The following is a 26750-nucleotide window of genomic DNA, read 5'->3' as shown; positions in this document are numbered from 1 at the left end:
CCTCTGCCTCTAGCTACACTTTTTGGTGCTGCACCTGCCTCAACATCCACACTACTTTCCCCGCTTGACATCCCCCCTGTCCAGGTCGGGTCAGTGTCCTCATCATCCACCACTTCCTCTTCCAACTCCTGTCTCATCTCCTCCTCCCGCACAATGCGCCGGTCAACTGGATGCCCTGACGGCAACTGCGTCACATCATCGTCGATGAGGGTGGGTTGCTGGTCATCCACCACCAAATCGAACGGAGATGGAGGAGACTCTAGTGTTTGAGCATCTGGACACAGATGCTCCTCTGTTAGGTTCGTGGAATCGTGACGTGGAGAGGCAGGTTGAGGGACAATGAAAGGAGCGGAGAACAGCTCTGGGGAGCAGGGACAGTTTGGGTTATTGTTCTGTAAAGCTTCGGAATTTTGGGAGGAAGGAAGACAAGACTGTTGGGTAATAGGAGGAGAGGAGGCAGAGTCTGACTGGCTGCTGGACAATGTGCTGTAAGCGTTCTCTGACAGCCATTGCAAGACCTGTTCCTGGTTCTCGGGCCTACTAAGGTTTGTACCCTGCAGTTTAGTTAATGTGGCAAGCAACCCTGGCACTGTGGAGTGGCGCAATGCTTGCTGCCCCACAGGAGTAGGCACGGGACGCCCTGTGGCTTCACTGCTACCTTGCTCCCCAGAACCATTCCCCCGACCTCGCCCACGGCCTCGTCCACGTCCCTTTCCGGGAGCCTTGCGCATTTTGAATTCCTAGTTAGAAATTGGCACTGTATACCAGTAGTAAAAATTGTGGGTGCACGTAACCCCAATATATTCTTTGAATTCCCAGTCAGACACTGGCACTATATGGCAGTAGCAAGAAATGAGGGTATTTATAACCCCAATATATTCTTTGAATTCCCAGTCAGACAATGGCACTGTATACCAGTAGTAAAAATTGTGGGTGCACGTAACCCCAATATATTCTTTGAATTCCCAGTCAGAAACTGGCACTATATGGCAGTAGCAAGAAATGAGGGTATTTGTATTCCCAATATACTCTTTGAATTCCCAGTCAGACAATGGCACTGTATACCAGTAGTAAAAATTGTGGGTGCACGTAACCCCAATATATTCTTTGAATTACCAGTCAGAAACTGGCACTATATGGCAGTAGCAAGAAATGAGGGTATTTATAACCCCAATATATTCTTTGAATTCCCAGTCAGACAATGGCACTGTATACCAGTAGTAAAAATTGTGGGTGCACGTAACCCCAATATATTCTTTGAATTACCAGTCAGAAACTGGCACTATATGGCAGTAGCAAGAAATGAGGGTATTTGTATTCCCAATATACTCTTTGAATTCCCAGTCAGACAATGGCACTGTATACCAGTAGTAAAAATTGTGGGTGCACGTAACCCCAATATATTCTTTGAATTACCAGTCAGAAACTGGCACTATATGGCAGTAGCAAGAAATGAGGGTATTTATAACCCCAATATATTCTTTGAATTCCCAGTCAGACAATGGCACTGTATACCAGTAGTAAAAATTGTGGGTGCACGTAACCCCAATATATTCTTTGAATTACCAGTCAGAAACTGGCACTATATGGCAGTAGCAAGAAATGAGGGTATTTGTATTCCCAATATACTCTTTGAATTCCCAGTCAGACAATGGCACTGTATACCAGTAGTAAAAATTGTGGGTGCACGTAACCCCAATATATTCTTTGAATTACCAGTCAGAAACTGGCACTATATGGCAGTAGCAAGAAATGAGGGTATTTATAACCCCAATATATTCTTTGAATTCCCAGTCAGACAATGGCACTGTATACCAGTAGTAAAAATTGTGGGTGCACGTAACCCCAATATATTCTTTGAATTACCAGTCAGAAACTGGCACTATATGGCAGTAGCAAGAAATGAGGGTATTTATAACCCCAATATATTCTTTGAATTCCCAGTCAGACAATGGCACTGTATACCAGTAGTAAAAATTGTGGGTGCACGTAACCCCAATATATTCTTTGAATTACCAGTCAGACACTGGCACTATATGGCAGTAGCAAGAAATGAGGGTATTTGTATTCCCAATATATTCTTTGAATTCCCAGTCAGACAATGGCACTGTATACCAGTAGTAAAAATTGTGGGTGCACGTAACCCCAATATATTCTTTGAATTCCCAGTCAGACACTGGCACTATATGGCAGTAGCAAGAAATGAGGGTATTTGTATTCCCAATATATTCTTTGAATTCCCAGTCAGACAATGGCACTGTATACCAGTAGTAAAAATTGTGGGTGCACGTAACCCCAATATATTCTTTGAATTACCAGTCAGAAACTGGCACTATATGGCAGTAGCAAGAAATGAGGGTATTTGTATTCCCAATATATTCTTTGAATTCCCAGTCAGACAATGGCACTGTATACCAGTAGTAAAAATTGTGGGTGCACGTAACCCCAATATATTCTTTGAATTCCCAGTCAGACACTGGCACTATATGGCAGTAGCAAGAAATGAGGGTATTTGTATTCCCAATATATTCTTTGAATTCCCAGTCAGACAATGGCACTGTATACCAGTAGTAAAAATTGTGGGTGTATATAGCCCCAATTCTATTGCTAGGGGACTTGCAGGGTATTTCTGGGGTGAAGGTGGGGGGGCACACCGTTGGAACGGGTATCGGGGTATATATCGGGTATACGGGAATACACTGACAGAGTATTCCATTCAGGATCCTGGGAAAGCTGGGTTGCGGCGATTGAGCCCGTCAGTGCCACGTTACACTGACAAGCTTCTCCCTGGAATTTAGCTCTTACAAGAGCTGTTGGTTGTCTTCTCCTTCCTATCCTAGCCTGTCCCTGCCTACCCAGAATCTAAGCCCTAGCTAGCTGGACGGAAACCTCCGTCCTCGGTGAATTGCAAGCTCAGAATGACGCGAACCTGGGCGGCGCTGTTCTTTTAAATTAGAGGTCACATGTTTTCGGCAGCCAATGGGTTTTGCCTACTTTTTTCAACGTCACCGGTGTCGTAGTTCCTGTCCCACCTACCCTGCGCTGTTATTGGAGCAAAAAAGGCGCCAGGGAAGGTGGGAGGGGAATCGAGTAATGGCGCACTTTACCACGCGGTGTTCGATTCGATTCGAACATGCCGAACAGCCTAATATCCGATCGAACATGAGTTCGATAGAACACTGTTCGCTCATCTCTAGTGCCTAATACTAACAGTCACAGGAGGGTTGTGTGTATTTCTGAGGTGAGAAGTGCTTCTGTGGAGGTATTGTGTCCTGCACAGCAATATGTTGTGGTCAGCTATTTGGCACATTCAAAAGAAATATTTTGTGCTGCACTGTGGTGTTTGACGTTACTGGGGATGTATTTTGTGCTGTACTCTAGTGTATGGTTGTCACTGGTGAGAGTAACATGTACAGTACAGTGGCAACTGTTTGGCAATCTGTGGTATTATTTGATTATTTGCCAATCTTAGGTCTTAGGAACTATAAGCAAGGTGAATGACTAGAAGGCCAGAACTAGAGTTAGAAAATGAATTCTCTTTGCTGAACCGTCCAGGGACCCATGCACTGCACAATGTTGATCACTAATAGAGATGAGCGAACACTAAAATGTTCGAGGTTCGAAATTCGATTCGAACAGCCGCTCACTGTTCGAGTGTTCGAATGGGTTTCGAACCCCATTATAGTCTATGGGGAACATAAACTCGTTAAGGGGGAAACCCAAATTCGTGTCTGGAGGGTCACCAAGTCCACTATGACACCCCAGGAAATGATACCAACACCCTGGAATGACACTGAGACAGCAGGGGAAGCATGTCTGGGGGCATAAAAGTCACTTTATTTCATGGAAATCCCTGTCAGTTTGCGATTTTCGCAAGCTAACTTTTCCCCATAGAAATGCATTGGCCAGTGCTGATTGGCCAGAGTACGGAACTCGACCAATCAGCGCTGGCTCTGCTGGAGGAGGCGGAGTCTAAGATAGCTCCACACCAGTCTCCATTCAGGTCCGACCTTAGACTCCGCCTCCTCCGGCAGAGCCAGCGCTGATTGGCCGAAGGCTGGCCAATGCATTCCTATGCGAATGCAGACTTAGCAGTGCCGAGTCAGTTTTGCTCAACTACACATCTGATGCACACTCGGCACTGCTACATCAGATGTAGCAATCTGATGTAGCAGAGCCGAGGGTGCACTAGAACCCCTGTGCAAACTCAGTTCACGCTAATAGAATGCATTGGCCAGCGCTGATTGGCCAATGCATTCTATTAGCCCGATGAAGTAGAGCTGAATGTGTGTGCTAAGCACACACATTCAGCACTGCTTCATCAAGCCAATACAATGCATTAGCCAGTGCTGATTGGCCAGAGTACGGAATTCGGCCAATCAGCGCTGGCCAATGCATTCTATTAGCCCGATGAAGTAGAGCTGAATGTGTGTGCTAAGCACACACATTCAGCACTGCTTCATCAAGCCAATACAATGCATTAGCCAGTGCTGATTGGCCAGAGTACGGAATTCGGCCAATCAGCGCTGGCTCTGCTGGAGGAGGCGGAGTCTAAGATCGCTCCACACCAGTCTCCATTCAGGTCCGACCTTAGACTCCGCCTCCTCCGGCAGAGCCAGCGCTGATTGGCCGAAGGCTGGCCAATGCATTCCTATGCGAATGCAGACTTAGCAGTGCTGAGTCAGTTTTGCTCAACTACACATCTGATGCACACTCGGCACTGCTACATCAGATGTAGCAATCTGATGTAGCAGAGCCGAGGGTGCACTAGAACCCCTGTGCAAACTCAGTTCACGCTAATAGAATGCATTGGCCAGCGCTGATTGGCCAATGCATTCTATTAGCCCGATGAAGTAGAGCTGAATGTGTGTGCTAAGCACACACATTCAGCACTGCTTCATCAAGCCAATACAATGCATTAGCCAGTGCTGATTGGCCAGAGTACGGAATTCGGCCAATCAGCGCTGGCCAATGCATTCTATTAGCCCGATGAAGTAGAGCTGAATGTGTGTGCTAAGCAAGCCAATACAATGCATTAGCCAGTGCTGATTGGCCAGAGTACGGAATTCGGCCAATCAGCGCTGGCTCTGCTGGAGGAGGCGGAGTCTAAGATCGCTCCACACCAGTCTCCATTCAGGTCCGACCTTAGACTCCGCCTCCTCCGGCAGAGCCAGCGCTGATTGGCCGAAGGCTGGCCAATGCATTCCTATGCGAATGCAGACTTAGCAGTGCTGAGTCAGTTTTGCTCAACTACACATCTGATGCACACTCGGCACTGCTACATCAGATGTAGCAATCTGATGTAGCAGAGCCGAGGGTGCACTAGAACCCCTGTGCAAACTCAGTTCACGCTAATAGAATGCATTGGCCAGCGCTGATTGGCCAATGCATTCTATTAGCCCGATGAAGTAGAGCTGAATGTGTGTGCTAAGCACACACATTCAGCACTGCTTCATCAAGCCAATACAATGCATTAGCCAGTGCTGATTGGCCAGAGTACGGAATTCGGCCAATCAGCGCTGGCCAATGCATTCTATTAGCCCGATGAAGTAGAGCTGAATGTGTGTGCTAAGCAAGCCAATACAATGCATTAGCCAGTGCTGATTGGCCAGAGTACGGAATTCGGCCAATCAGCGCTGGCTCTGCTGGAGGAGGCGGAGTCTAAGATCGCTCCACACCAGTCTCCATTCAGGTCCGACCTTAGACTCCGCCTCCTCCGGCAGAGCCAGCGCTGATTGGCCGAAGGCTGGCCAATGCATTCCTATGCGAATGCAGACTTAGCAGTGCTGAGTCAGTTTTGCTCAACTACACATCTGATGCACACTCGGCACTGCTACATCAGATGTAGCAATCTGATGTAGCAGAGCCGAGGGTGCACTAGAACCCCTGTGCAAACTCAGTTCACGCTAATAGAATGCATTGGCCAGCGCTGATTGGCCAATGCATTCTATTAGCCCGATGAAGTAGAGCTGAATGTGTGTGCTAAGCACACACATTCAGCACTGCTTCATCAAGCCAATACAATGCATTAGCCAGTGCTGATTGGCCAGAGTACGGAATTCGGCCAATCAGCGCTGGCTAATGCATTGTATTGGCGTGATGAAGCAGTGCTGAATGTGTGTGCTTAGCACACACATTCAGCTCTACTTCATCGGGCTAATAGAATGCATTGGCCAGCGCTGATTGGCCGAATTCCGTACTCTGGCCAATCAGTGCTGGCCAATGCATTCTATTAGCTTGATGAAGCAGAGTGTGCACAAGGGTTCAAGCGCACCCTCGGCTCTGATGTAGCAGAGCCGAGGCTGCACAAGGGTTCAAGCGCACCCTCGGCTCTGATGTAGGAGAGCCGAGGGTGCACTTGAACCCTTGTGCAGCCTCGGCTCTGCTACATCAGAGCCGAGGGTGCGCTTGAACCCTTGTGCACACTCTGCTTCATCAAGCTAATAGAATGCATTGGCCAGCGCTGATTGGCCAATGTATTCTATTAGCCTGATGAAGTAGAGCTGAATGTGTGTGCTAAGCACACACATTCAGCTCTACTTCATCGGGCTAATAGAATGCATTGGCCAGCGCTGATTGGCCAGAGTACGGAACTCGACCAATCAGCGCTGGCTCTGCTGGAGGAGGCGGAGTCTAAGATCGCTCCACACCAGTCTCCATTCAGGTCCGACCTTAGACTCCGCCTCCTCCAGCAGAGCCAGCGCTGATTGGCCGAATTCCGTACTCTGGCCAATCAGCACTGGCTAATGCATTGTATTGGCGTGATGAAGCAGTGCTGAATGTGTGTGCTTAGCACACACATTCAGCTCTACTTCATCGGGCTAATAGAATGCATTGGCCAATCAGCGCTGGCCAATGCATTCTATTAGCGTGAACTGAGTTTGCACAGGGGTTCTAGTGCACCCTCGGCTCTGCTACATCAGATTGCTACATCTGATGTAGCAGTGCCGAGTGTGCATCAGATGTGTAGTTGAGCAAAACTGACTCAGCACTGCTAAGTCTCTGCATTCGCATAGGAATGCATTGGCCAGCCTTCGGCCAATCAGCGCTGGCTCTGCCGGAGGAGGCGGAGTCTAAGGTCGGACCTGAATGGAGACTGGTGTGGAGCGATCTTAGACTCCGCCTCCTCCAGCAGAGCCAGCGCTGATTGGTCGAGTTCCGTACTCTGGCCAATCAGCGCTGGCCAATGCATTCTATTAGCCCGATGAAGTAGAGCTGAATGTGTGTGCTTAGCACACACATTCAGCTCTACTTCATCAGGCTAATAGAATACATTGGCCAATCAGCGCTGGCCAATGCATTCTATTAGCTTGATGAAGCAGAGTGTGCACAAGGGTTCAAGCGCACCCTCGGCTCTGATGTAGCAGAGCTGAGGGTGCACAAGGGTTCAAGTGCACCCTCGGCTCTCCTACATCAGAGCCGAGGGTGCGCTTGAACCCTTGTGCAGCCTCGGCTCTGCTACATCAGAGCCGAGGGTGCGCTTGAACCCTTGTGCACACTCTGCTTCATCAAGCTAATAGAATGCATTGGCCAGCACTGATTGGCCAGAGTACGGAATTCGGCCAATCAGCGCTGGCCAATGCATCCCTATGGGAAAAAGTTTATCTCACAAAAATCACAATTACACACCCGATAGAGCCCCAAAAAGTTATTTTTAATAACATTCCCCCCTAAATAAAGGTTATCCCTAGCTATCCCTGCCTGTACAGCTATCCCTGTCTCATAGTCACAAAGTTCACATTCTCATATGACCCGGATTTGAAATCCACTATTCGTCTAAAATGGAGGTCACCTGATTTCGGCAGCCAATGACTTTTTCCAATTTTTTTCAATGCCCCCAGTGTCGTAGTTCCTGTCCCACCTCCCCTGCGCTGTTATTGGTGCAAAAAAGGCGCCAGGGAAGGTGGGAGGGGAATCGAATTTTGGCGCACTTTACCACGTGGTGTTCGATTCGATTCGAACATGGCGAACACCCTGATATCCGATCGAACATGTGTTCGATAGAACACTGTTCGCTCATCTCTAATCACTAACCTTGTGACTGTAACAAAACCATAAACAAACTCTTGGATGTTGCTAGAACCTAAAAAACCTGGCTTACCCCTCGTTCACATCTGCATTGGTATTCCGTCCGGGGGAGTCCACATGGCAAGCACACAAACCCCATTATAGTCTATGGGGATCCGTGTGCTTTTACGGTGTCTAAAAACATATTTTAATAAGATCCAATTTCTCCTTTAATTTGTTATGCTCCTTATTGTCGTAAGGTATTTCTTTTATGCATCTTCTTCATTTACATTTTCATATACATCACTAACCTTATGATAGTTACTTTGTAGATTATAGAAAATATTGTTTTCATCTTTTCACACATTTGTTCATTTCACACATTGGAAATTTTCACACTTTGGGGATATTTTAAATTTACCTTATACAGCATCAACAGTATCACTCTTTAGCTCATATTTTTTACACATTCTAAATTTTGGATCTAGGTATATATGTAGGTATATATTGTCTGCTTGAGACAATATGGCTTTATACTTTTTTTGTGCACCATTTCGCACCCTATATTTCAGAACTTATTTATCACTTCAAATGTACATCTACTAGTCATGATCTTGGTATACTTGTGCATTATCAATGCAATGTAAGACATTTAGTTACATCAAATTACAAAATGTATGTAATTGTAATGTACAATCAATGTATACACACAGGTATAGATATCTATAACTGAGCCCCCATGAGAAAAGCAGAATACAAATGTTTGACATTATCATCATTAACTTAACCCTAAAGTCCAATTTCTTATTGGAAACTCAAAACATTGAGATATATGCTAGCCATATACATGGGTAATGCCATTTTGCCTCAGCTGCCAGTGTCCTTTCCCTGCATCACCCTTGCCCATAGGTATGTTCTGTGGCCCTTTCAGAAGCCGATAAATCTTGAAAACTGTTCCCAACTAATTGCCTGCACATTTGGGCTATTTAGGATAACTATGTAGGCATCTCTTTCTAGTTCCTGTGCTAATGTGTGTTTTTCTTTTGTTACTCTTCATATTTTGACTCTGAACCTGTTCCGCCTGTTCTGACCTCAACCTGATTACCAATTTAACCTTCCTCTGCTGTAAAAAATCACCTGTTTACTGTGACAAACTAACTCCTCTTGTTCTGACCTTGGCTTCTCCACTGACCATATCTCTGCCTGTTCCTTTCAGTGCCATACAGTGGTGCCTTCCAACCTGTGTGGGTCAGCCTGAACTGAACTGAAACTACTCTAAGAGGCAGCAACCTTGTGGTTCTCTACAGAAAATATCAGAGGATTAAGTTCAAAATAGAGATCCAATGAGGTAATGACCACTATGTGGCAGCACATAGACACATACAGGATAGAATATCATATTAATTAAAATGTGAGTACATCACAAGACACGTATATGCACATGTTCATGTACAGTAAGGACGAAAAGATCTGTATTACTTTATAAGTAGAGAATGTCTTTAGTGGTTATACTGGTGTGTTGCTGCTTTCCTATGAAGTACCATGAGATACACTATGAGTGTGCTGGTGTAGAGGAGACCCAGCGACATGAGATGCAAACTCCAAAGTGGGGCTGCTTAAACATGGCTGTGCATTGAGCCATATACAGAATTTTAGTAATTGATCTACACACATTTACTTATGTTATCTAGTTTATATTCCCAGCACGTGGTTGGCATTATCTGTTGGTGTATTGTTTAATGCGAACTTTACTCCATAAGAAACATATCCCTGTTCCTGGAAAGTGAATAGTCATGTATTATATAGAATGTTGTACAGTATTTCTCAAAGAGAAAAGACCTAAAGAAAATCATGAAGTACTGTAGATCTAAAACTGACGGTCTGGAAAATCCCTGCTGAGCTCACCTCATTTTTCTACTGTAATTCACTTCCAAGTGCAGGCGGAAGAACTGCATTTTACATCCAAAGATATCATGATATACAGCATATCATATCCCCAATGCTAAATACTTAATAGTTGTGTCACAAAGTATATTTGGCAAGATATTGCAACCATAATAATGATGTAGTAAAGTTATTATTATGGAAAATGTGACTTCAGTGCACGCGGCACAAAACTGGAGCTGTGCTATAAAGTAGGAGCTCTTGACTAGGAAAATCCACTTTGAATTACACTGCTAATTGTACTTGAAGGAGGAGGACATTAACATAAAACATTAAAGGCACTTATTCCCTTACTAGAAATAAGGCAGCTAAAGCAACTCTACTGTACTCACTGTATAACTTTTCATATATACATTTTCCTCTCCTAAGCTGTATAATCCTCCTTATTTTTTCCTCAAAGTCTCCCCAAACCAAATTTCAGGTACACACATGGAATTGAAGTTAAAACTTCACTTTTATTAACATCCATATAAAACCACATAAAAAAATTAGTCTAAATTAAATGCATCATATTCAGACCACTCTACACCCTGGGTCACCATTCATCAGGGTTCCAATCTCAGTGTGAGATGTACACCATAATGAAATGAAGGGAGGGTATATATGTACAGGGCCTTGATGGCAACACACTATCCCTATTACCAATCTAATCAACTATCTACCTCAACCATAAATAATGAGTGGGAAAAAGTGCTTTAGGGCTGACAACATATACAAACTCAGAAACCAAATAAATGTAGAGCAGGTGTATCCTCCTCCTTGAGGCTACTGGCCTCATTGAGTCGCTACTTGTTAAAATGGAACCAGAAAAAAAAAAAACAACACAAAAGCAGAAATCTGGTGAGTGCAGGATAGAGAGTGGCAGGATATCGGCGAGCATTGCTTCATTTATTGAGAAAATAAAATAGAAATTAATACTAACAAAAGGAAATTCAAATGTCACCATAGCAGTCAAACATCAAAAACACAAAAAAATGTAATCCAATAAATAAATTACATACAATTGATGGTACAGAAATTATATTACAAATCAGGGGTGTAACTATTGGGGTAGCAGAGGTAGCGGCTGCCACAGGGCCTGGGACATTAGGGGGCCCAGCGACAGCCGCTACTGCAGCATTTTTGTAAAAATTTGTAATAAAAAAAATAAATAGGCTGTAACCAGCTGGAGTAACTCCAGCTGGTAACAGGCCCTATTTACTTACCGATCCGAGGAATGTCTAGCAATAGAGCTAACTGTCCTTAATTTTTCCAGTTAATATTTAAAAGGTACCTAATGTTTCCCACCCAAATGTATTACTGCAAAGAAAATAACCCTAGCTACTACTTTTTCATAGAAAATTTATAACATTTTCCCATAAACATTGATCTTAGTTTCCTCAAAAAGTAATAAACCTTTTCAGAATACAGCTTCAAGTGACATTTCTGTCTATATGCATTCCTGGGTACTTGTATATTTCACCCAATCCCATTGTTTGATCCTCCATAATCAAAAGAGCAACCTTCACCCTCTTCCATCCAAAGCTCACAACCAACTCCTTAAACATTGCTACATTCTATATTAATTTCTTCTTTACAATTCACTCCTCTTACACCAGCCACAATTGTCTTATACTCTATCTATCATCCCTTTCCACATAGTCAAAAATAATGGAGTACCAATCCTATCCTAAAAAATTAGGGCCTAATATCTCATTAGTTATCCGGTTCACTTGGGCCCGGATAACTCCATATTAATAAGATTACTTTGCAACAATGCCACTATACAAGTTTAATAGTGTTAAAAAGCTGTAGATGCAACTGTAGAGAATACTCGTTTTTTTTTTTAAATAAAAATTTTAAATTACAAATTTTGTTTTAAGAAAATGTTTATAGCCTTTATGGATTAACTAACTCAGAAGTGTTATATTCTAAAAGTTCTCCTATACTCTGTCCTACAGCTTCTACACGGTTCTCCAGTAGGTTTCATCAATGTCACTTGCACGACTTTTATTACTGCCTTGTTTGATATTTATAGAAAAGTAAGTGCTCTTTCCTTCTACCAATAACTTGGTGCCAGCATTTGATTAACAGTATGCCCTTAAAATCAATCCCTGTGAAAGGCAGGGCATGACAGAGATCTGACTTCCTGTTTAAACTAAATGAAAAGACTCGAGCACGAGTTGATTCATCCCTCAGTTGACATGAAGGTTGAAGTAAGATGACGCACAGTTAATATGATGTCCACTTTTAATTAATTATGTTGTAAATTTCTAATGACTTACAAGGCAAAAGACAAAGTAAGCACATGGAATCCACTTAACATAACAACAAGATTTGCATATTTAAATAGAAATACTTGGATGCAATTCATGAGCTTTAGAGTGTTGTAGAACTCATTCCAAAATGCCTTATTGCCCCCCCCCATTTATAGCACCCTGATACTTGTAGAATATTGAGATAAGATAGGCCCTAATTAATATTGCCCCATCAATGGACTCTTCAAATCAAAGTCTCTCTACAAGCTCCAAAGTCATCATCTACCCCTCCCCACTGATCAATGCTATATTATAATTTCCACTGATTGCTTGGGCTAAGATAGAAAAAATTCCTTAGCTGATGGTGTTGAACTCGACTTTGCTATAATAGGTTACATTTTCAATGGAGCAGTCAAACTATGTCAGAACTAAGCGTGACTCTCTTACCTTGAAAGTTTTCAAATGCTAGGACATTTAAAATAATAACAGGGTATGCGCTTTACACAAAGATGTCCTTAGATGGTAGTTTTAAATTAGAACACCCTTGGTTACAGAATATAAAAATGAAACTCGGCAACAATAGATATTTTTCATAATGTATTTGCAGATCTACTTATGGTGCATTGGTAATAAGGCACACACTGCTGGCAATCTCTACAGCAAGCACAGCACATATTGTATATGTTCCTGCAACAGTACTGACAGACTGCACGTCATCTCGCTTAATTCTGCATTAACTCATGTCATTCCTCACTTTGCTATGTAGAATTGTGTTTTTGGCAATACAGTAATGATAGATAGATAGATAGATAGATAGATAGATAGATAGATAGATAGGCAGCACTCCAAAAGACTTCAATTAGGGTTTTATTAAAAAAGTGATGTTTCAATATACCCAAATGGGACCAGAATAGGAGTGCTGCCAACTTTTTAACCTACCTACAAGGGATTACACAGCCTGATCCTTCATGCTCGTATGGAAACATATGAAGGGTTGTTATATGGTGCCGCTATAAATTTGTAGACTAGACAGATAGATAGATAGATAGATAGATAGATAGATAGATAGATAGATCACCCTTCTTCCCCATCTACACTGTTAAAAACATATTTAGACAAAGCTCAGAATGATAGAAAAAAAATACATTAGCAGTTCATATCTCTATAATCAGCCAACACTGCTATCGCTCTAACATTTTTTTAGGTGCACAGGCAGTCTCCATTTCCAAGTGAATCTCAATACACTGAGATAGACCACACAAAGACTGTAGCAGTGACTCATTTTAGGCAGTTATTGAGAAGGAGAAAGACCAGAAAAGAGAGACCAAATGGTGATCTGGGAAGTTAAAGAATTAGGAACAGCAGAGGAACATTGTGTTTTTTTATAATCTTACCCAACCATCTTACCAGAGGATATTGAAAGGGTATTTTGGTTTAATCAAATGTTATTCTTTGTATAGTGAAAATTTATGCAATTTTCCTATATATTTCTTCATCATTTTTTTTTATATCTCTTTTTTACATCACAACTCTGTCTAGTATCATTAATTTGGAATCTTCATTGTTACTTACAATAGATACAAATATGTTCTGGCTATGTGATAGACAAACCCATCAGAAACTTGTTGCAGCTCCTATGAACCAAGCACCCATGTGTCCATCAGATGATCTGAACAGATTACAATACACACAGGTGGCGAACTATGAAGGTTTCATTGAATGACTGCAAGTAAAGACCTTGATGTATAGCTTTCCGCTTTAAAGACATAAACCTGTCTTTGCTGAGCAATGGAATATTTCACTGTTATAAAGTTTTTCCCCTATAATTTAGGTCTATGCACTATAAAACTGGTCAGGAGGATTTTCTTAAAGTTTCAAATTAGGCTAATAGCAATGAGAGCTTTGTTGAGTCACCTGTGCAACTGGTCCACTGAATCTTCAATGGGACTATTATGTGCTGTTGCTGTTTAACCTATGGATGACTGCCTAGCCAGGAGCAAGAAGGTAAACTAAAGAGTATATATTACACTTTACAATTGTCCCTAATGTATAGTTGAGCCTTTCTGATCTGCCCTGTGGCACAATCTGAAGACCCTGACTATTATAATAAATAGAATGACATGCTGCCTAACATTTGTGAAAATTGCAAATCTATTATATGCTTATTACGCACCTATGTATACAACATAAAATACAAAACATTAAGAGCCTAATTATACTGGGGGAAAATTAAAACTGTACTAGAATACATGAATTTATTGCCAAAAATAGGCAAATCACGCCAAATTTATAAAAATTATACATATAAACAATATACAACCCATTAGACATGCCAAGCACTATTATTTCTTCTATTATTTCATTTTCCTGGCATGTTTTCACAATCAATTAAATTTATGATCATTTAAATTTATTTCTACATACACAAGATATATATATATATATATATATATATATATATATATATATATATATATATATATATATATTATACACACACAGATATTTATTATATTTAAACATACACTGCAGCTTTAGAGGCTTAGAAAACAATAAAGGGTTAAACGTGCCATACCTTCATCACTCTGTGCCCGATTGCATTTGAAGTAATTTCCTAACAGTATTGCAAAAGTTATCCAGTTCCAGAGCTTCAGTATCATTTTCTGTCAAACGTCACTCGGGGCCAATCTGAAAAGAGAAAGAAAAAAAAAAACAACAACATGAAGATATGACACACTCATTTATCATTCATTCAGTGACAGTCATGTTGTCGAGGATCCTATTCTGCTCATCATCGGTGACTGGTATCAATAACAGTGTAACTGCTCTTCTCCACAGAAGTAAGCAGTGTGACTTTACTTATTGCCCTCTAGCTATCCTGAAAAGGCGGCTTTCTGATAACAAATCCACAGTAAAGAGAGACTTTTGTTTTCTTTTTTTTTCCCTCTAACACTAAGATGTGTCAGGAGTTCACAAAATGATACCAAAGCACTAAAATTGACTGTAAAATGTTATAGTAGTTGTTGAAAACATCAATCTAAAAATCAAACCTGTCTCTTCAATGATACAGACGTCAGCAAGAAATCTCAGATGAAACTTAAAAGAAAACCAATGATGAAACGCCAGCAGACCGACAAAAGCGAGTTGATATACTTTCTATATGCCAGGGCCAACCAAGGGCTATGTGAAAATTTTATACGAGGTATTTGCCATTGAAAGCTATTTTTAAAGAGCTACACAAATGACAAGCATATACAGTGGCTTGCATAAGTATTCATACCTCAAGAACTTTTTCACATTTTGTCACAATCGCAAACTTAAATGTATGTTGAGCTTTTAAGTGATACACCAACACAAAGGAGAAGATAATTGTGAAGTGGAACAAAAATGATACAGGATTTTAACAATTTTAAATCAAATAAAAATCTAAAAAGTTTGATGTGCAAAAGAATTCAGCCCCCCTTTCTCAATACATTGCACAATCATCTTTCACTGCAATTACAGCTGCATGTATTTTGGGGTATGTCTCCACCAACATAACGCATCTAGAGAAAAACAATGTCAAAGAAAAGCAATATATATAGCAAAAAAAAAAAAAATCCTATAAAGCTTCCATTCCACAAATTTTTATTGTGGCTTTTTCAGACTTGGGGAATTCCCATCTCAAGGATCCTATCTATACTGCCAGATTATTCAAATTGAAGAGTTTTCCTAAATACATTGCTTTAGCAATGCTGCTTTGTTATCCTGCTATGTGAAATTAATCCTCCCATTGTCTACACAGCGTTTCCTTGGAGCTGGATCTGTGTGACAAGACAGGACAGATGACATCACTGACTGCTCCCACTCTTATCTACAGCTCTGCCTGACAGGACAATCAGTTCAGCTAATTGCATTTTTCTGAAAAAGCAGAATCTGTTATCTCTCTATGTAAACACAGAGCTAACACTGAGTTTGCTCTCTACAAGAATATAATTAGATCTGCATTTATATTAGATTTCTAATAATCAGAAGTACTGTGTTACTTCATAGTGTCCCATTCAGTAAGCTGGGGGGAGGTGGCTTTGGCTGTTTTGATAAGGAATACAGGAAGTGAGAAGAAGAGATAGCAGGCAAAGCTGCTGAAACAGACATATGGGAAAACCCCATTGAAGGGTCACAATCTTTACTTCATTTTCACCAAGAGTTTTTTTTATTTTTATCATCATTCCTAGAAAAAAGACAACATACGGGAAACATTTTGAAAAGAAAGCCATTGACCCAAAAGGACAATAAACACATAAACTGCACTTATAACACTATATTGTGCATGTATAACACTAAACATCTGACTCAGAGTCAAGGCTCTGCGTGTACCTGCTGTTTTAGCGGTCTGCCTCTTTGTTGTTTTGGTCCCTTAACAGAACCAAACAATGGAGAGGCAATGCTAGTATGAACCTAGTGTTAAATGGCGATACATTTTTTTCATTAATTTCAGAATGTTTTTTTTCTAAAGTGTTTTATTTTCTAATTATAGATTTTTTTCATGTGAATTAATATCGACAGATAACTAATAGTAATGAGAGTTTTAAGAAAATTAGAAAACTATCCTCAATGACCGTCACTGAACGACTGTTACAGTTTGACTATAGATATACAGCATATCTATGTATGAATTATATGGAAACAAATCACCTTAGCAACTAAAAAATCTGCTTCTGGCAGGTTGTGATTGGCAATAGCCGCCCTTTTCTTTGTTGTAATTTTCATGAATAAGTATTTTGTGTTGATTTCAAATATACAAAGCGACTTCTACATTTTTATTCATACAACGTTGGAATAAATTCTCAAATCTTCTACTTCCACCAGTTTTGTCACTCTGCCCACTCTATGATAATGGCTTGCCACATTTTGCATTACTGCCAAACAATATAATTTTATTTATGTCCAATGAGAGGCAATTGTATGACCTTCAAGTAGCTATGGTATCTTTTGTTTAGTCTCCTGTTATTCACTTTCTATTTAAATAAGTGAATTGTCTCATCTATTCACACCTGCAAACTACAAATACCACAGGTTATATCCTGAATGCAAGAAAAAGTGCACTCAAAAGGTCAAATTCGACAACCTTAACAGAAATCAACTTCGTAAGATGTGTCTGATATATTGCTTCTTTACAATTGTCCTTAGATTTTTGTTAAAAATCCAGTCTGAATAACTTTCTTTTGCAAGCCGTAGCCGAGAATCTGGACAGGGGACGGACACCCGGCAGTCAGTTTTCAAACCCATTCAAGTGAATGGGTTTGAAAAATGAGCACCCGTGAGTGTTTTGTACCTATCCGCAGCGGTTTCTCTGCAGACAGGCACAAAACGCTCACGGGCGGTCACTTTTCAATCCCATTCACTTGAATGGGTTTGAAAACTGACTGCTGGGTTTCCATCCCCTGTCCAGTTTCTTGGGCAGAAGACGGAAACCCAGCTGGATTGACTAAAGCGGACACAGGCGCAGGTGTGAACCCACCCTAAACAATACAATAAGCAAACAGCACCAGATCAGATAAATACAAGGCATATCAGGCACATATAACAGTACACAGTATCACAGAGAGACCAGAAATGCCATGACAACATCAGGCATAATCAAAAACATAACAATATTAAGTACATGGCTCACATGGAGGAAACAGTAACTTGGCTCATAGACAAGTGGAATGAATCCCTCTGATGGGAGTGTCTAAGACACATTATGCCACAGGCCCATATTTTATTCCAAATTAAGAAGGCATTGTCTATTAACATATACTATCCTCTCGTATGTCAATTTTTTTTTATTAGTTACGGATCACCACTGTGAAAGTGGCATGCGTCTATACACCATCCTTGCCAAAAAATATAGATATATTGCAGGGACAACACATCTCTAACCCTACAAAACTTATGGACTGGGGAACTCTACCACTTTTTCTAATGGGTAGGGTAAACTTAATAAAAATTAGTATCTTGCTCCATTTCCATTCCGTATATATAATTCCTTATATCTAGTGTACAACTCTAAAGAAATGCCACCCGGGCAGGGTGACTTTCCAGAACTCCTCTACCACCTCCAACAGCTCTATCAAAGTATTGTCAAGCACAGAGTATATAGCAGCCCAACGCCACCCACAGTAAAACTACTGAATGACCACAGGAAAAATGAAAAATAGTTCTATTGGGCCAATGATTATATCAGGTATATGGGGATAGCTCTTGAACCATTTAGTCTCCAATTACAGGAGTGGAACTATGTAAGCATAAAGTTCAAGGGAGAGGGTGCAAAGGATAGGGAGGGGAAGAGTAGAAAGGAATGGGGTGGAAAGGGGGAAGTAAGGGCTAAAATGTGAGGGATTTGTGTCCTCTGGAACCAAAGCAATCAGGATTGGGTAAACATACATTTATCTCAACATGGAGCTTTGGAAACAGAGTTACAGATGTCATGTTGAGTCCTGAGTTATTTTAGGCCTGTGGAAGATCCAATGCTTGGTTTCCCCAGGGATGGTGAAGAAAACTGTGTGATCATTGTTCACCATGCTAAACAAGATAGTCACTTTTCAGTTTCTAGCACCCTCTCCAATGATTGTGTATGTCTTGTTGTAAAAGGCCAAGATTCACCAAGCACCTCCTCTATTTTAGCAGTGAGAGAGGCTTGGGAGGAAGTAATGACCATTAGCAGTATATCATTTAGATACTTCATGGTAAATTTGGGTTCAGCATCCGTACTACCTGCAGTATCTGTGGAGGTTGTTGAGGTAGCCTGTCCCTGAATTTGAATGGCATGTGGAGTCAATGTAATGTAGGTACTATACTGCCTTCAATTTCAAAGACGCCAAGAGGGATTTAGGTGGCCCCATAATATACTTTTTGCTTTAAAGTGCAGGATTGAAGTCAAGATCACTACTACTGTGAGCATGGCAAGTGAGCTCTCTCAATTTGAGTCCAGCCATGTCAGCATCTTGCCACTACCTCTATTGTGCCTAATTTGTCTATTTACATGTGCGTGTGAAGAGCAGTGATGTCACGATTTCATGTATTAAAAGACACGCTGATCTCAGTGCATATTCTCCTATCTCTGTCTGCTGCACAGTTTTTCGCAATTTATGCTTTATCAGTTTCTGATTGTCAGCTTTCACTCTATTACTTTGCATAGTGGAAAAACTGTCAATCAGGGATTGGAGGGTGCTAGCCCTCGGCTCATGAATACCAATTAATTGGGATCTTATGTACATGACATAGAGGACTCTAAAGGCATTTGTGCCATGTGAATGCTGCAACTAATAAAGTGTAAACTACAAAAAAATCTACACAGAATGAAGACCTAAGAGACACAGCATTAAGCTCACCATGACTGTCAATACCTTACACTGTCATGTCTAAAGTGGTGACAGATTCTCTTATGACATACAGTAGTGGTATTATTTTCTAGGAAAATGGTCTTCAATTCCCAGCTTAAATGAGCAGAAGGAAAGGTTAGTATTAAAATAGGATTTTTTTTCTAGTATATACTGTATAAAAGGGATTTTCCAGGAAAAAAAAAATCATGGTCCATTCTTAGAACCCATGAAAATACAGCCTGGCTGAAAGAAGCAGCAGAAATGCCTGCCACAAGCAGTGTTTTTGCTACAATGACGAAATTGTCTATATTGCTTGTAGCTTAACCATGTCCTGGAATGAATCTGGCATTTGTGCTCATATCCATTCAAGCCAAAAGGTATGAGGTGCAGCTGCAATATCAGACACAGATTACAGTACAATGTTAGAAACAAAGCAGACTTTTTTCGAACCCTTGATAACCCCTTTTTTCTCTATATATAATTGCTCAATGTACTTCAAAATCTGAATTTATAATTCTGCTGGCGGCTAAGATTTATACAGAAACTGAAAAAGGGAATGTTGGAAGATTAGAGTTCACATTCATTAATAAAAGCGCAGCAAAATATAATGTATTACTTGAGCTTACCTAGAATGCAGGCTCAGTACTCAGGGGCAACATTAGTAAATTAGTAAAAGTTAGAGATGAGCGAACAGTAAAATGTTCGAAGTTCGATTTGAGTAGCCACTCAATACTCGTTTAGGGGGAAACCACTATTCAACTCAGGAGGGTCACCATGTCCACTATGACACCCCAGGAAATTATGCCAACACCCTGGAATGCAACTGGGACAGCAGGGGAAGCATGCCTGGGGGCATCTAACATGCCCAAGTCACTGTATTACGTCGGGATCCCTGTCAACTTGCTATATGCGCAAGCTGTCTTTTTCCCATAGGAATGCATTGACCAGCGTTGATTGGCCGAATGCCATACAGAGTACAGTACAGCATTCGGCCAATCAACGCTGATTCTGCCGGAGGCTCATCTGTGAGGAGTCTAAGACCGGACCAGAATGAAGACTGCTGTGAAGCGATCTTAGACTCCACCTCCTCCGGCAGAACCAGCGTTGATTGGCCAAATGCTGTACTCTGTTTGGCATTTGGCCAATCATTGCTGGTCAATGCATTCCGATGCCGAGATGTAGCAGTGTGCTGGCCGTGCGCTCAGCTGCACACTCAGCTCTGCTGCATCAGAGATGTAGCAGAGCTAAGTGTGCACTGAACCCTACTGCACACTCAGCTCTACTGCATCAGAGATGTAGCAGAGCTAAGTGTGCACTGAACCCTACTGCACACTCAGCTCTACTGCATCAGAGATGTAGCAGAGCTAAGTGTGCACTGAACCTTACTGCACACTCAGCTCTGCTGCATCAGAGATGCACTGAACCCTGCTGCACACTTATCTCTGCTGCATCAGAGATGTAGCAGAGCTGAGTGTGCACTGAACCCTGCTGCACACTCAGCTCTGCTGCTTCTCATCAGAGCTGAGTGTGCAGCAGGGTTCAGCGCACACTCAGCTCTGCTTCATCTCCTGTGTAGCAGTGCTAAGCGCACGGTCAGCACTGCTACATCTCGACATAGGAATGCATTGACCAGCGTTGATTTGCCGAATGCCAGAGTACAGCATTCGGCCAATCAACGCTGGTTCTGCCAGAGGAGGCGGAGTCTAAGATCAGTCCATAGCAGTTTCCATTCTGGTCCGATCTTAGACTCTGCCTCCTCACAGATGAGCCTCCGGCAGAACCAGCGTTGACTGGCCGAATGCTGTACTCTGTATGGCATTCGGCCAATCAACGCTGGTCAATGCATTCCTATGGGAAAAAGTCAGCTCGCTCATATCACAAGCTGACAGGGATCCCGACCAGATAGAGCCCCAAAGAGCTGTGTGAGTGACATTCCCACCTAAATAAAGGTAATCCCTAGCTAACCCTGCCTGTACCTCTGTCCCTGTCTCACAATCACATAGTTCACAGTCTCATATGAACCGGATATTAAATCCACTGTTCGTATAAATTGGAGGTCACCTGAATTAGCCAGCCAATTACTTTTTCCGATTTTTTTTTCAATGCCTCTGTTGTCGTAGTTCCTGTCCCACCTCCCTGCGCAGTTATTGGTGCAAAAAAAAGCTCCACGGAAGGTCTGAGGGGAATTGAATTTTTAGTGAGTTTGCCACCTGGTGTTCGACTCAAATCGAACAGCCTGATACCCGATCGAACATGTACTCGATTGAATGCTGTTTGCTCATCTCTAGTAAAAATATATGCAGTTTTTGCACAATTTACAATAGGACCTGTGTAAAGGTGTGGACTTGCAGTGAATTAAAATTTTTCCCATAAGTTGATATATATGTAATGATCCAATCTTTTGTGCATATTTGTACTGCATGTATACAGTATACACTTGTGAAGGCTGAATTTTCAACAGTCAACAGTGGATAACTCGCCCTACACTACTTGTCAGTCTGAATAATTTTTAACATATTAACATGGGGTTAAGATCCATTTTCAATTGAAGGGGCTAATCTGTGTGTCCCACTACAGACAAAAAACAGTCACCTTAGTGGTGGTTCCAGGGAACTGTAGCTCATTCACTTCAATAGGAACAGAGCTGCTTCCAGCCATATACCATGCATATGACTTCTAGCACCTGGGTCAGGTGATCCATGCTAGGTATGGGTGATATACCCCCACTGGGCTGATTATTATGACTTGTTCTGTGGATAGGCCACCAGTATCCATTACCCAGGCATTTTATCTTTTTGGTGTTCTTTCAAAGATGATCTTTCACATCCTCTACCAACTACAGCTCATCTGCTAATAGGCTTTGTTTCCATGATCTGGCACATTTGGAAATTTTTGCTCTAGTCCCGACTGTTCCCAAGTAATCAATACAGTTAATATTGGTACACAATATGCTGACTAGACTTTGTAATGTGAAGTTGGTGGTGTCAGGCAGAAGCAAGCGAGGAGGCATGACTTAGAGCTTTGATTGAATCTCTGAGTGATGCCCCCTGCTGAGCCACACCTGCTCATGCCTGACTGCATCAATTTCACATTACAGAGTCTAGTTAGCATATCTTGTACCAAAACAATTCATGTTTTTTGCTCAGGAATGGTGAGGGCTAGAGAAAAAAAAAATCCAACTCTGCCATAATAAGTAGGTGCATGCCAATTAAAATATGCAAATAAATTGTTGTAGATGGTGAAAGATCCTCTTTAATGTGACAATTTTGCTAAAGACCACTTCATTACATTACTAGGGCATAGATGTCATGTTGGGGAAGGAGGACGTAACTCCTCTATTAGTTTGTGGATTTTAATCATTTAGAAGATCATCCGCTGATGCCATACTACCCTCGCTGTACACGCTTCATTTAAAAAATGGGTTGGCTTCATGATCCCTTTCCAGGTTATGGTTACAAAAATGGGGGAGACTTGCTGGGCAAACAAGGGAAAAATTGTTGTACAATAATATTTCAGTTTTAATATGTTTAAGGCGCATTTACCTTTGCTGTAAGATTCCAGCACTCTCAAACCTACCAATTACTGTGAATCTATGGGAAGCAAAGTTCTATACCATTAACACTACTTTTAAGAAAATCAACAGTAGTTAAGTGAAGCCAATCTGTTCAGCAAGCAGCCTGCTGCAACCTGAAGCAAATTGTTTTACAATATACTATTCCTATTACAGATAGGAAGTTAAACAGGCTTAAATGTTTATTACACTTGGTGTATTGTGAGAGCTTATCTGGAATATTTATTTTTCAATTACTGTGATAGACATTTTTAATTTATTTAACAGAACAACACATTGCCTTTGAATGAGACTGAAACAATAAGTTTTTTGTTTTTTTTTTCTTACTGATTCAATTACTTTGTGTCCTGGGAAAAAGCACATTATCTACAATTGTACCTAGCATTTTTGCCTTTTTTCATTGACTATCCAGAAGCACAGATCATTTACATAAAGCTCCTTTATGAGGAATGACTCATCAACATGGAAAAATGCCAAGGTGAGAAAACTACTACAATACAAAGACATGAGATACTTCTGCCAAATGCTCAGCGCCACCCTACATCTGATAGGTACAAATTAATATGCTATTTTTAATCTACCAAAAGAATGAATCAATGCTTTATAGCCACCCCCCACCCCCCTAATATTCTCACTGCAAGGAGAATAAACACAACTGGTTGGAATTTAGTTCTTCAAGGACAAACAGGGAAATTCTTTTTCATACACTGTTTAGTTAGAGAGGATTTAGCAGTCTCATTTTTAACATCATCCTTTTTCAGGTGCATTGTTATTGCTACAGAACCATATTGTATTTCTCTCAAGTTTCTACCTTGATTTGTTCATATATGTAGTCAGCACTTGTTATTATCTTGGAGATCTAACACATATATTTCTAGCAGTTACTTAGTTTTGTCTTTAGTACTCCATCCACATCAGAAAAAAAACTACTTTACTGAGCTAAAAAGGCACCTGTTACTTACCTGTCACCCCCACCAAATCAGTTATTTACAATGGTCACAGAGTATAGGAATATGCCAATTCCGGTACTTTGTGTATTGGCTAGGACAGGTACTGTAAGGGTAGGTTATCGATAGTATAGCAACCCTTTATACATGATGAATGATTATCATCACTCTGGATAAGGTGTGGACAATGATGGTGGTAGTAGTTGTGGTGACCTTGTGCACAGTGGCGTAAGTAGGAGTGGCGGGGCCTCATGGCAAACTTTTGACATGCCCCCCCCCCCCCAACGACACCCGCCAAAGACCTCCACCCCGCACTCCTGAGCTCTCTATTATTCCCCATAGTGGCCCCTGTACACAGTATTATGCCCCATAGTGGCCCCTACACACAGTATGATGTCCCATAGTGGCCCCTGCATACAGTATTATGCCCCACTGTGGACACCCATGAACAATCATTATACTCTGGGGTCTTTTCAGACCCCAGAGTATAATAATCGGAGACCGAGAGGGGATACCAACATACAGTGTTGGCCAAAAGTATTGGCACCCCTGCAATTCTGTAAGATAATACTCATTTTCTTCCAGAAAATGATTGCAATCACAAATTCTTTGGTATTATTATCTTCATTTAATTTGTCTTCAATGGAAAACCACAAAAAGAATTGTCAAGAAGAAAAATTGGATATAATTCCACAGCAAACATAAAAAAGGGGGTGGACAAAAGTATTGGCACTGTTTGAAAAATCATGTGATGATTTTCTAATTTGTGTAATTAATGGCACCTGTTACTTACCTGAGGCACCTAACAGGCGGTGGCAATAATTAAATCACACTTGCAGCCAGTTGAAATGGATTAAAGTTGACTTAACCTCTGTCCTGTGTCCTTGTGTGTACCACATTGAGCATGGAGAAAAGAAAGAAGACCAAAGAACTGTCTGAGGACTTAAGAAGCAAAATTGTGAGGAAGCATGAGCAATCTCAAGGCTACAAGTCCATCTCCAAAGACCTGAATGTTCCTGTGTCTACAGTGCGTAGTGTCATCAAGAAGTTTAAAGCCCATGGCACTGTGGCTAACCTCCCTAGATGTGGACGGAAAAGAAAAATGGACGAGCGATTTCAATGCAACATTGTGAGGATGGTGGATAAAGAGCCTTGACTAACATCCAAACAAGTTCAAGCTGTCCTTCAGTCCAAGGGTACAACAATTTCAAACCGGACTATTCGTCAGCGTCTGAATGAAAAGGGACTGTATGGTAGGATACCCAGGAAAACCCCACTTCTTACCCAGAGACATAAAAAAAGCCAGGCTGGAGTTTGTCAAAACTTACCTGAGAAAGCCAAAAACGTTTTGGAAGAATGTTCTCTGGTCAGATGAGACAAAAATAGAGCTTTTTGGGAAAAGGCATCAACATAGAGTTTACAGGGGAAGAAAAAAAAAAAAAAAAAAAAGCACTGAAATCAGCTGATTCCCATGCTCTGACAGTTCAGGACTTCTTGGCCTGAGGAAGACGCCCGTTCGGCATCGAAACCTATATTTCGCCTATTTTTCTACTGTCAATTGGAATCAATAAAGACTCAATCATTTGGTTTTATTTTTGCATGCAATTGGCTTCTGTTTTATTGTCACACAGTAGCGCTCTATAGATATCCCGGGTTTTTATTTTTCATTTTCTTGTTCATTAACCTCCACCACCTCACTGGTTGGTGTCCGGGTAAGAGCTGCAACTGTTTATCTTCAGCCCCCTTCTGGGAAGTTTTTTATACGGGCGCCAGGTAACTTTTTTTCTTCTTATGTGTGGAGTAGCCTTTCTAAAGGCTATGCAAGTATGTGCTTAGTTAAAAATGACTTTTCCCAATGATAGAGCCCCTTTAAAATAAGACCAATATCGTGGCTCTAGCCAACGCAACTCCAGAATTACAGCCACTTAAAGTTACAGTGTCTCTGAATGTGTTTTACCGTGTACCATAAGGCACTTAGCCCAAGTCCAGAGTTCTGCTTGTTCTGAAGTGTAGAGGGTTAAATTCCATTACATTTACTACTAACAACATATATATTGACCAACACTGGTATCCCACCTTGACAGATTAATATAGCAACATTTATATAAAACACAGCATGTGCTTGCTTGCAAAGCTGTCAAGACCTGCAAGGAAAACAATCAGCACATACATTTTTACTTTGTTTTTGGACAACCCCTTTAAATATAACATCATGTATGCCAAATGTAAATTTATTTTAAAATGTGAGCTAGATAAAATTTCTCAATTTGCATGTACACAAACTATTACTGTCCAATGGAACATATTTCTATGGATCACTATGAAAAATATACCAAATAAATTTTTTATTTTTTTTCTTGTTTGATTCAAAGTTTACATATATTCCTGTGAATGTCAACTTCTACAGATAACAGCTTTCCCAATGTGATTGTACTTTATGGCAGAACTTTTCAGTTACTCGCATTAGGTATTCAAGGAAACTTCAATTAAAGTCTACAGCGTATTCAGACAAGTTTGGTCTACCGTGTAAATTTACAAAATTAAAGTGATGTCTGCTGAAGAGCTGAAATGAAGCCAAATTCTTTGCAGTGCTCTCATGAAGGAGAATCAGGTGACATTGATTATAGTGTGACCTTCTGGGAAAGCGAATGTTGCTTTCGACCAAGCCATTATTCTGATGGAAGTATTGAAGTCTGGC

General features: G+C 41.1%; 1 protein-coding gene across 3 annotated transcripts in view; it reads right to left on the bottom strand.

Annotated features, from left to right (window-relative positions):
- Positions 1 to 26750, bottom strand: part of PCDH15 (protocadherin related 15) — a 1015846-nt gene that overhangs the window by 860025 nt on the left and 129071 nt on the right. For all 3 annotated transcript variants that reach the window (XM_075257479.1, XM_075257481.1, XM_075257480.1), the window contains exon 2: positions 14764 to 14876. In XM_075257479.1, coding sequence (XP_075113580.1) covers positions 14764 to 14848 — 85 coding nt within the window. In that variant the 5' untranslated portion in view covers positions 14849 to 14876. The remainder of the gene's footprint in view (positions 1 to 14763; positions 14877 to 26750) is intronic.

This window comes from Leptodactylus fuscus, chromosome 10 (genome assembly GCF_031893055.1).
Source record: "Leptodactylus fuscus isolate aLepFus1 chromosome 10, aLepFus1.hap2, whole genome shotgun sequence".
NCBI lineage: Eukaryota > Metazoa > Chordata > Amphibia > Anura > Leptodactylidae > Leptodactylus > Leptodactylus fuscus.
This window is presented reverse-complemented; position numbering and strand designations above follow the sequence as displayed.